At 41.3% G+C, this 12,666-nt stretch overlaps 1 protein-coding gene across 1 annotated transcript; it reads left to right on the forward strand.

Annotated features, from left to right (window-relative positions):
* Positions 1-8,714: 8,714 nt before the first annotated feature.
* On the forward strand, positions 8,715-11,822 carry LOC140230173 (uncharacterized). Its single transcript, XM_072310358.1, has 2 exons — positions 8,715-9,229; positions 11,786-11,822. Exons 1-2 carry the CDS (start codon positions 8,715-8,717, stop codon positions 11,820-11,822), a joined length of 552 nt encoding a protein of 183 aa, XP_072166459.1.
* The last annotated feature ends 844 nt before the right edge of the window (positions 11,823-12,666 follow it).

Consider the following 12,666-nt stretch of genomic DNA (forward strand, 5'->3'; position numbering starts at 1 on the left):
GAGAAGGTACGTATCGGGAAAAAAAAAACGGATACTATTGCCAGGTTCCTTTATCTTTTTATAAGAGACACATTTGTGTTATTATTCCATTGATAATTAGTGTGGACATGGTGATTTTTACTACTATCAGCATTCTTATTTCAGATGTCCCTTAACCCTAACTAGGCCGGGCTATTTAGGTACACTGTAGTTGATAGAGCCGGGGGGGGGGGTCCTCCCAGCCCCCCCCCCCCCCTCCAGATCTCGGCCGTCGACCGCGCGATCGCGACGAAAATTGGCACACACATTGCCTATGATGTAATTTAAAATACCATGAAGTTAATTTTTCAAACAATTATAATTCATGCCAAATTATGCTCATTCATGCATAATGATGCATGAAATCAGACTATTTGGTATAAATCGCTGAATAAACCTCAAAACAGGCACATTTTTTGTGTAAATATTTTTTTAGTGTCCTTAGCAAATGTAATTTTAAAAAATTTGATATCAGACATTTTTAATGTATTTTATTTTTTTATTTCTTACGTATTTCTACGACATTTGCTTCGACGTCATATGATGCAAAGGTCTGAAAGTACACACAGGTACGACATTTGCTCCGGCGACATTTGCTTCGACGATGATGTCGTATGCAAAAGTTCAAAAGAAACGGAATTATAACATAACCCCTTAGAAATTATGTAAAAGATAGTTCATAAGTGTCACAAGTTCTTTACCTCATCGTCAACAGTTTCGTATGAAGTTGTTGCAAACTTTCTAGCTACCTGTTCAAAAACGAATAAACAAGAAACTTGAGAAATTCATATTCACCCATACTAGTATGTCTTCAGTATGGGATAGAAATATTGGACCCAGAAACACGTTGGATTTGTGATACATTATGGAATTTATTGGAAAAATATTCCAGTGACAATTTTGTAGAACTTGCAATCAATGGCAACTCTATATTAATGACAAGGACAGTGAAATCTTGGTGTTTTGATTAGCTACGAAACATTTTCTCAATAAGTACCAAATATAACAAGTTTAACTGGCTATGAAACATTGTCTATATGGTTGTTGTCTAAGGTTTCTGCAATGTATATTTTTTGGAATGTTATTACATGGAGAACGACAATATTTAATTCTAGGAGAAAAGCTTTGTCACAATAACGGATTAAAAAACAACAGCTATGTAAAAGGGATGATTTTCAAGGCTGCGTATAGTTTCACAATTATCATTTCGATTCGAAACTGGAGTTTTGGTATAGTTAAACAAAATGACTTAATGGCGTACCATCTTTGATACATAATTTATTTATTTCTTTGTGTATATTATCATTTTTGTATCATCCGTTTGGTGTAGTGAACAGAATTTTAAGTTCTATGGTTAACATTGAAATTTTTCCTTCTAATCAGAAGCTGTATTGATTAGGGCTAAGGAAAGTAACAAAAATCTTCGTTTTTAAACGGGTATTTAAAAAATGTAATTGTTGAAACTTTCTTTTGTAGTAGCGTTGTTTCACAAACTCTCAAGGTTAACTTAAAGAAATGAAAGAACTTAAACTTGCTGGCATGCAAGAAACTTATATTCAATGGAAAAACTCGTTTCAAAGCATTATTTTTGCCACTTTTTCCATTTTGTGCATAAAATACCTTTCTATTATAAGAGAGATGTCAACAAAATTTGTCAAGGCTTATTTGTATATGAGAAAGCGACAGAAAGAACAATATTTTGATTTGACTGTGTCGTTTCCCTACGGTCGATTGACGTGCTTTCTCTTTTCGGGCACAAAATCAGACGGAAGAGATTGAGTGAAACTCTTTTATACGATATTTATACTATGTGGACCTTTGAAATTTCGGTATTCCAGCAGCTTAATGTTACGTTGTTACAAAAGACAATACTTTGGGGAGTGCCAACTTTTCTGATTCCTCGAGAGCTTGTATATTTTGGGGAAGTTTTGTAGAAAGTTTTGCAAAGTTAGTTTGTTTGTTTGTTTTGAATTTTACAGGTCTTTTGCAAGATTCACCATTATTTTTGTAAGAACTGCATTTACCATTCGACGTGGTTTAAAAAGTCTTCTGTGTTTCCTCAATTCGTATTATAGTTCGGTGTTACCCAAAAACTTTATTGTCTTGATTCTGTAATTGCTCTCCTGATTCTGATCAATAACAAAAATGGGACGGTGTTGGTAAAGTGTGACATCCTGTAGAAATGTCGTAAATGTCAAAGTTGGAAGGCGTAATGAAACATTGGCAATGAAAACAGTCAAACATGCTTTAAAATGATCTTTATTTCAACAAAACACGTTTGAACAACATGTTTGAAAATTTGAACTGTTTTACATGTAATGCTATTATGAGGGACAAATGGGACACGTTGTCCCAACTGCAACGGCGTAGCCAGGATGTGATCTTAGGGGGGGGGGCGGTTAGTCTGCGAGGGAGCGAAGCGACCGAGCCCGAGCGAGCGGAGCGAGCGAGGGGGGGGGGGTGGGAGGGGGGTGTCCCCCCTCCCAGGGTAAGAACTTTTTGCATTTTGATGTTGTAAATGGTGCAATTTGATGCATGTTTTTGCGCGTTTTATCGACGAGAAACAGTCCCACTTGTTAAAGGTAGCAGTGTATTTTAGTGTAGATTATTATTGAACAATTTGCCTATAAAATGGTATAATTTAAATACACTTATATTAATTCTTTTCACTGAATATCATGAACGCGACTGAACCCGAGCGAGCGGAGCGAGCGAGGGGGGAAGGGAGGGTGTGGGAGGGGATGTGCCCCTCCCACGGTAAGAACTGTTTGCATTGTGAAGTTGTAAATGGTGCAATTTGATGCATGTATTTGCGCGTTTTATCGACGAGAAACAGTCCCACTTGTTTAAGGTACCAGTATATTTTGATGTAGATTATTATTGAACAATTTGCCTATAAAATGGTCCAATCTAAATACACTTCTTGTGTTAATTCTTTTCACTGAATATCATGAACGCGACTGAACCCGAGCGAGCGGAGCGAGCGAGGGGGGAGGGGAGGGTGTGGGAGGGGGGTGTCCCCCCTCCGACGGTAAGAACTTTTTGCATTTTGATGTTGTAAATGGTGCAATTTGATGCATGTTTTTGCGCGTTTTATCGACGAGAAACAGTCCCACTTGTTAAAGGTAGCAGTGTATTTTAGTGTAGATTATTATTGAACAATTTGCCTATAAAATGGTATAATTTAAATACACTTCTTATATTAATTCTTTTCACTGAATATCATGAACGCGACTGAACCCGAGCGAGCGGAGCGAGCGAAGGGGGAGGGGAGGGTGTGGGAGGGGGGTGTCCCCCCTCCCACGGTGAGAACTTTTTGCATTTTGATGTTGCAAATGGTGCAATTTGATGCATGTTTTTGCGTGTTTTAACGAGCTGAAACAGTCCCACTTGTTTAAGGTTGCAGTATATTTTAGTGTAGATTATTATTGAACAATTTGCCTATAAAATGGTATATCATTTAAATAATATTCTTGCATCAATTCTTACACTGAATATCATGAACGCTGTCTGCAGTTCAGCAATCAAACAGAGAAAGCATGCACACGAGGGTGTAGATAGGGGCATATCCCCTCCCACACGAAGGTGATTTTGCGTTTTCAGACCTGAAATTCAGCGATCTGGTGCAAATTTTTGGTGCAATACTTTTTCATCGAAGTGTTAAAATCACGGAATTTAGCTCTTATTCCGAATGTGCACCATCTGTGTAAATATATAAAGTCTAGTGAGGTAGAGCTTAGGGGAAGGGGGATTCCCATTCCCGCTCGCGGAGCTTTTGCGTTTTTAGAATTGAAATAAAGCGATCTGGGTATAGCCACAGTCTACTTCTGTGCATGGCGGAAGGGGGGAGGGGCGGGCGAGCAGGGAGAAGGCGTGGGCGAGTGTTATCTCCACCCTTCCCTTCCGATGGAGCTTTTGCCTTTTTGAGGTTGAAAGTGAGATATCTCGTATACCCATATTTGATGGAATCAACATTGGGAAATAAAAAAAAAAAACTGATGGGGGGGGGTGACGGAGGAAAGGGTCGATTAAAAGGGAAAATTCCCCTGATACATGAGGGAACCTTGAGTTTTCGGAATATAAGTGATAAGTCTTGTGCACTCAGAATTATTCTTTTTTTTTTTAAATCTAAAAAGTGTACTAAGCTAGGAAAAGAGGCACAGAGGTGGAGGGTTTGGGAGGGGGATACCCCCTCGCAAGCACGAGAGATTTTGCATATTTTTAATTGAAATTCAACGATCTGGTGCACACTTTGAGTGAAATATTCAAAAAAAATATCTTATTTGATGAAAGGTTGCAAAGGAGACCCGCTTCATGTGCATGGATACAGTATACACGCATTTTTTTCCGCCTCCCAAATCCCCGGTCCAAATCTTAGGGGGGGGGGGGGGCGACCGCCCCCATCGCCCCCCCCCCCCCCCCCTGGCTACGCCGTCCCTCACATGGCATATACATAAATATGTACGACTGCTCAGTAACCATGCAGGCATTTGTCAAAAACAAGTTATATTAGTTGCATGTCAATAAGGCTCACCACCAGCTTCAATAAGCCAGTTCGGAGATAGCTCATGTGCACATGGGTACAAATGACCTTTCATTTTTCTCAGTTGGTTAGGCACTTCACTAAATTCAAAGCGACATAATGCAACAGCTTGCCCAACATAGCAATTTATGGAACTCGTATTCTAACAAAGAATGAACCTGTGTAGATGAAGTGACCAGGATGGTTTGTCAATCAACACTTCGGGAAGCATCTATTTCATTGTGCAGTTTTGAATGTGTAGTACATTAACAAACTTTTTCTGTTAACATTGCCAAATACCAGGCTTGCTGTCAGGCGGATGTACTGGCAGGCACTATTTATAAGGATTCCATGAACAATCATAGCATTACAGTTGCTTATCTCAGTGAAATTAAAAACCAACTTGTCTCTCGGTACAAATGACCTTTTTCTGCTCATGCTCAAACTGGAACTCCGAACTGGCTTATTGTGCGCTTGAAATCATGAATACAAAGACAACAGGTTAATTAACCTGATTTCAAAAAATATCATATTTGGGGGGAAATTTTCAATACCAATTTATACTGGCATACTTAGAATTTGCCGAACTGTATGGCTTTCTTAGTGTGATGTATGGTTGCTGGGGGTTATTGTACATATAAGCCAATCGCTGATTGGTTGTACAATTTTTGATTCAGAGAATGTGTCCCACTTGACCCGCGTCCCAACTCACCCCGCAGGCTCTCCCCTACAATGAGAATAGGTTTTAAGAATTGAAAGACATAATATGCTTACAACAATCCATTGTACAATGATAACTTCAGATATTGCATATAAAATCATTACAATAATATACATACTAATGTTTCATAATAAACCTTTTTATAAAAATGGCATAAGTACATGGGTTAAACAAATCATAATTAATAGAAACAGAAATGGATAAAATGGACTTTGCAACAGGTGATATAATTGATGTTAATATAACAACTTCAAGTAGTATTATTGCTTTCTTGTAGGGAAAAAAGAAATTCTTGCATTTGGTCATTTATTACTGGGAAGATTTTTTAAACTTGAATTGTGAAATTAATTGGGGAAAATGAACAATAACATTTATTACACAAATTAAACCTCTGGTATAATTTATCCTGTGTGGGTATTGACTATTGATAAGGGGTCCTCCTGGTATGAAAAACATATATGTATATCATAATTTACTTTTAAGCAATTCTAAATTAGGGGAACAGCGTGTCTCTATCGGCAGATTATTCTAATTGGATATTGCTGAGCATATAAATGATCGCTTGTAAAATTCAGTATTACATCTAGGAGGCTCAAGTTTGAGTTGATGTGAATTACGTCTTATTCGTTGCGCTACGTCATCGTGCAAAACGAATTTGTTTTGTGTGGGGGTGTGTGTGTGTGTGTGTCAAGGAGGGGGATTATCTACAATAATTCGATATACGTGCGCTATATATCGTATAGTCTTTTCCACACCGTTACGAATAATGTCCTGAAGCAAAAGCTTGACTAGCACACAGTTTGAATATCCAACGACGAACAATAATGGAGGAAATGTAACAAGATTGAATTATCACGTTACGCAGCTTAAAACAATGCAATATACATGATTATGAGTAAAGGAGTATACCGAAGATTACATTCCTGCAATACCAATTAATATCAAGAAAATACGATCTAACATTTTTCTTGAAACATTGACCTTCAATCTATTGTGTCACTTTCAGGAAAGTTCCAGAGACTTGGATCTGTATGTGAAAGCGTAATTTGAGTTAATTATATTGTGAGAAGAAGAAAATATGCGTTTATTGTTTAATTGTGTATTGTTGTTATTTCGTTTCAATCGTTCGTTATCTTTATTAAGTATTCTCCATTTGATCTTTCAAAAGTAATTTAAGAAGAGTCAATATGCAATAACTATGAATAAAACAAACAAAGAAACAAAAACATGTATAATTCTTAGAAGTCCAGGAAGATTTTTTTTTTTCCGCCGGAGAAATTGTGAGGAGGGCATTTTTCACCCTGCTTGAAATTGTCTCAATTTCTAAACAAATTTCGTCTGTGGCTGGAGTAAATGTCGCCAGAGCAAAATGTCGTACCTGTCTTCACATTTAGACTTTTGCATCATATGACGTCGGAGCAAATGTCGAAGGAGCAATTGTCACCGGAGCAAATGTCGTACCTGTGAAGGTACATGTCGTACCTTCAGACTTTTGCATTAGGCCTATATGACGTCGGAGCATTTGCGGTAGGAGCATTATTGTCGCCGGAGCAAATGTCCCCGGAGCAATTGTCGTAGGAGCAATTATCGCCGGAGCATATGTCGCCGGAGCATTTGTCGCCAGAGCAATTGTCGCCGGAGAAAATGTCCCCGGAGCAATTGTCGCACATTATAGGAGCAATTGTCGTAGGAGCAATTATCGCCGGGGCAAATGTCGCCGGAGTATTTGTCGGCGGAGCATTTGTCGGCGGAGCAAATGTCGGCGGAGCATTTGTCGCCGGAGCAAATATCGCCGGAGCATTTGTCGCGGAGCAAATGTCGCGGAGCATTTGTCGCATTTTTCGGAGTAATTGTCGTCGGAGCATTTGTCGCAGGAGCATATGTCGTGTCACCGCCCCAGTCAAATATAAACACGGATGTTCAAGGATCTACACGGTGATCCAGGGAGATCCGGGGACGTCCGGGGAGATCCGGGATTTTGGTATGACTGTACACACGGTATCAACACGGCAGCTACACGGATAAGGCCGGAAGAGCGCGGCATCTACACGGACAAACACGACATCTACACGGATCAACACGGCAGCTACACGGCAGCCACACGGGCCACCCCGGATTGCTCTGCCAACACGGCAATACCCGGATGACGCCGGATGTTTTTGACCTCCAAAAGTTGCCTTGTTGGCCTCTCGGCGTCAACACGGATCTCTCCTCGGATCAGATCCGGGGTGGTCCGGGGTAACCCGGGATGTCTATGTGACTGGGGCATTACACTTTAAAGAGAGGGAGAAAACACCCAAGATATTTCTTTAAAATTGGGCGTTCACAAACTATGGGAGCAATTGGCACTATTGGCACTATGCTAGGAGTCCACTGGGCCGGGGCCAGTTGGTGCCAGTTCGCGCCAAAGATTATGTGATTGGCGCGTAGTGGCTCGCTGTGGCGCCGAATTAATGTTCGCTCGGAATGTATGTCGCCAAGTGGAATAAACTGGGTGTCATATGGCGTGCGCCAAATGCCACCTGCCTTGCTTCAAAATGGTGCCCCAGTTTGCGCCATTACACGGCTATTTGATTCCAAATTTCACCATGTTGGCGCCATTTGCGCCGATGGACGGCTACTTTGCGCCACTTAGTGATTAGTTTGTGCCAAACGGTCGCAAAATTGGTTTAAACTTGCCGCCACTTTGCGCTACTTGCCGACTATATAAATATCGGCCATCGACTACCTGGTTCAGAACCTCCTCAGCTGCTGATGAACAAATTCTCTACTAAATATTTACAATTTCGATATGTCCGAGGCTTTTGATAATGTTGGAGTGATGATGCTGCTCCATCAGAAGATCATGAGAGATGTTGAGGTGGCCACTGCCTATGAACTCATGGTGGCCAATCCTGAAAAAGAAGAGCCTCGTATGAAGAAAAGGAAGCACAAGTGGTGGTTTAGACTCATGCTCCACCCTCAGCTGAGGGCCAAACGTGGACAGTACCATACCCTCATGAATGAGCTGAGGGAGAATGACAAGAGGAAGTTCAAGAACTACACCAGGTTGTCCCCAGAGATGTTTGATGAGCTGTTGATCAGGCTTACACTCCATATGCAGAAGAAGGACACCCACTTCAGGAAGGCTACTCCCCCTGGTCTCAAGTTGTGCGTCTTCCTGCGCCATCTCGCCACTGGGGCCACCTATGCCGAGCTGGGTTACAACTTCCGAGTGGGCAAGGAAACCATCCAGAAGTTTGTCCCTGACGTAGCCAGAGCGATAGCTATGGATGAGTATGCTGCAGAAGTCATCTCCCTCCCCACAACCAATGAAGGCTGGCTTGAGGTTGCAGGTGATGGAACCTTCCTCGCTGTCTGGGAGCCTTGGATGGAAAGCACATCCGTATTCAGAAGCCCAAGAACTCAGGCAGCCTTTACTTCAACTACAAGCAGTTCTTCTCGGTTGTCCTAATGGCTCTCGTAGATTCAAAGTACCAGTTCGTGTGGATCGATGTGGGTGGGGCTGGCCATCAATCTGATGCCCAGATCTACAACAACAGTGAACTGAAGGAGTGCATTGATGCTGGCACTTTAGGCATCCCAGATCCAGCTCCCCTACCCCATGATGATGACGACCACCCTATGCCGTACTTTTGCGTGGGAGACGATGCCTTCGCCGTGAGGACGTACATGATAAAACCCTATGGCCGTCGTAACCTTGACCAACAGCAGAAGATCTTCAACTACAGCCTGTCCAGGGCAAGGCGTGTTGTTGAAAACGCCTTTGGTATTCTGGCCTTGCGGTTCCTGTGCTTCCTTGGCCAGATGAGACAGGAACCAGACACAGTCCGCCTGCTCGTTGAAACTGCCATCATGCTGCACAACCTCATCAGGAAGCGCTATCAGGCACTGGACGTCCGCATGTTGGACCAGGAGGATGCCCAGCACAACCTCATCCCTGGAGCTTGGAGAACTGCCGCCATCACTGAGGATTTGGACAGGCCCATCAGGGGAAACAGGGACACTGAGCTTACCAAATGCCAGAGCGATACGCTCAAGTATTACTTCAACAGTGCGGGAGCGGTTGCATGGCAGGATAAGATGGTCTAGACAGCATTTTGTAGTACTTTTGCACAGGAGTAAAGACTGTCTTAGAAAACATTGATTGTGATAGTGTATTTCTCTATGGACTGGTGTGATGCACTAGTCTGGTTAAAGGTATAGATAAGGAGTACCTGCACTCTGATTTCATTTTGACAGACACTGCCTAGAAATCATTCTTTTATTGCTCATGTCACATAAAATGACATTATGGTACACATTGATGTTGTTTAGAAGTGGAGAACATGTTGAATTTAAAAAAAATTCAAAATATATAACCATGTTGGTAAAGTAGCAACACAGAAAAGCATATATGGGACTGTAATGAAAGAATAATATTTGCCGAGTGGCGAACACAAAAAAAATACGCCATCTTTTAACTTCGAATTCTACAAATATTCAGCACATTTTAGTTTAATTATTTTCATGGAACAGCATTAACATAAGATGCTTTTAGGAGGGAAGCAAACAGATGGGAACTCTTTTGAAAGATTTTTCACCCATTACCGATACTCCAGATTACCTTTAACATAGTGCTTACTTTGTCATATAGTATTGTTGTATGAATATTTATGTCATATTAAATTGTGTTATGAAAAACTTAACTTTATTACATTTCAATAAAGCCCAGCACTCATGACAATAATTTCTTGTGTCAATATGTCCTCTAAATGATAAAGGTCTAGTACAGACATGTTATTTGTAGAAAGTAACATTTATTCATGTTTAGCAGTTAAAAAATAGAATGTATATCAAATATTCCTAAACTACTAAAGTACTTTTGCTGTTAGGTAAATTATTGAATAGCAAAAGTAGATAGTAATTTAAGGAATAAACACATGCATTAATATTTGGCAGTACAATTGTATTTATTATTTCACAGTTAAACATTGAAGCCATTCTACCAATTGGCCCCGAACAATATATCATTCACAACCACTTTGTAACAAGACAATATATATGTATCACAAATGACATTTTTATGGAACTTTAATGACATAAGAAAGATATGAATACATCACAAACAAAAGCATCATCCAACTGTCCAATGATATCCATAGATATATTAAACCTCCATGAAAAAGTGTCAACCATAGTAAAAACGCAATGCTCATTAAGTGTCAAAAATAGTGACAAACGCAATGCTCCATAACCGTCAATAAAAACACTGCTATCCCTGTTCTATAAGTCCCTACTGGAAGGATCTGCCTGTGTGGCTGTGTACTCTATTATTCACAACACCTTTGCAACAAGACAAGAATAAATCACAAATGATATTTTTATGGAATTTTAATGACATAGGGAAAATATGCATACTGGCATCACACACTCACAAAAACAATCACCCAACTATCCAATCACATCCATGAACACATTAAAGCTCCATGAATAAGTGTCAGTTAGGCCTATAGTAAGAAACACAATGCTCTTTAAGTGTCAAAAATAGTGACAAACGCAATGCTCTGGACATAGCCGTCAATAAAAACACTGGTCGGCCAGCCTCTTCCAGGTCTAATCTTTCTTGTCAGGTTCGGCCCACATGGCATCCCGCTTGTTGTAGAGGCCCGGGCACCCCAGCAAGTACTCTTTTGCCTCTTCCTCCTGAGCATCATTGAGCTTAACGGTCCTCCGCCTCGCTCCAGAACCGCCCCTATTCCTCTGCCTCCTGTTTGTGGGTTCTTCCTCATTCTCCTCGGGAGAGGAAGGCCCAGCTATACATAGAAAACAAATACCCATATTTGAAATAACAGATTATATGGTACTGCCGTAAGAAATAAGTAATAACATATTACCGAGACCACTCTAAATAGTACATTTTCATCAACAAAACCATCAACCAAGTTGCACCGATGAAAAAAAAAAGACACCATTTATGCTCCCACTAAGTTTTTGACATAACAAATGACAACAAAGTATAGCGCAAACACAATGCAATTACACTCCACAACTTAAGTCCATAAAGTTACCATATAACTTTAGGAGGCAGTGGATAATCTGGACCTATATGATTACTTACCAGGACTTGCTTGTGCAACATCCTCTTCAGCTTCACTTGCATGGAGACTGGGAGGGGATGTAGGTGAAGCTGGGGAGGGCTGGTCTTGTTCTTGGGCCTGGGGTGGAAGGTCTGGAGCAACATCTTGGACAGGGGTAGCAGGTACCAGGAGCGGAGAGTCTATCAGCTTGAGCCAGCGCCACCACGCGAAGATCTTCATCCTCTTCGTCATCTTTGCTGCTTGCAGGGGGCCTGGAGCTCAATTTGAGCTTCTTGGGTTGGGGGTCCTTCTTCTTGGACTGCTCAAGTTTGTCATTCTTGCCCTTGCTACTGCCTTTGTTGCCTTTCGGGGGCATCTTCTTTGAAAATTATGTGAAATCTTGTACAAATTGTGAAGAAAAAACTGCGTCAACAGAGGTGTTGTCGAGTCGAATACTGAAAGTTGTGTGAGAAAGTCCTGCGATGCAGTCATGCTTCCATAGGCGGCAAGTGGCGCCGAATGGCGGAAACAAAGTGGTATTTGGCGGAAACCAAGTGGTATCTGGCGCGAAATAGTCACCAGTCAGGTGCCGTTTGGCTCGCGTCACTGTTGATTTGGAGCGCCTTGGCGCGGACTATCCGCCTTTGTAGCGCCAAGTGGCGCCACGTGGCGCAAAATTTCATTGGCGCAACGTGGCGCGCGCCATTACATTCCAGTGGATTCCAATAGGCGGATTGTTTGCGACATTTGGTGCCACTTGGTGGACACTTCGCGCTGAAAGTGGCGCGACGAAGATTTCAAACATTTTGAAATTTTCTTTCCGCCAAACTCAATTTTTGCCGCCGTTACGGGCCACCGCGCGCCAGTTGGGAGGCAGTTTGAGCCACTGCACGCCACTAAGCACCTTATTGGCGACACTAGGCGCCACAGCAAATTGCATTGGCGCGAACTGGCGCGAACTGGCGCCGGCCCAGTGGAATCCTAGCATACAGCCAAATCCAAATGAATTTCTATATCGTCAAAATACGTACCACGATGGCACATGCCAGTGAAACTGTGTTCCCTAAACATAATGAAGTAAGAATACATACACAAAAAACAGAGAAAGATATAAAATAGTCCATGGTTAAATTACAGTGACTTAAAAGTCTGCTACAACAGCTGCCGATGCTATGAACTATTCCTCGCACATACTTAATATAACTGTATGGTATTATAATACTAACGTATTTTTTCACACTTTTCATTTCATTTATTCTCTTTTTTTTATTTCCTACAAAACATCGTGCAACACTATAACCGCAACGTATGTTTGAATTGTATGAACACATTTTCCTCCATTTTTT

This window comes from Diadema setosum, chromosome 6, assembly GCF_964275005.1.
Source record: "Diadema setosum chromosome 6, eeDiaSeto1, whole genome shotgun sequence".
Lineage (NCBI taxonomy): Eukaryota > Metazoa > Echinodermata > Echinoidea > Diadematoida > Diadematidae > Diadema > Diadema setosum.

Excerpts from the sequence above, each read along its gene's own strand:
- LOC140230173 (XM_072310358.1), top strand. The coding sequence starts at position 8,715 with ATGGCTCTCGTAGATTCAAAGTACCAGTTCGTGTGGATCGATGTGGGT. Across the intron at positions 9,230-11,785 it reads TGGAGAACTGCCGCCATCAC|TGTGAGAAAGTCCTGCGATG; the intron begins TGAGGATTTGGA and ends TACTGAAAGTTG.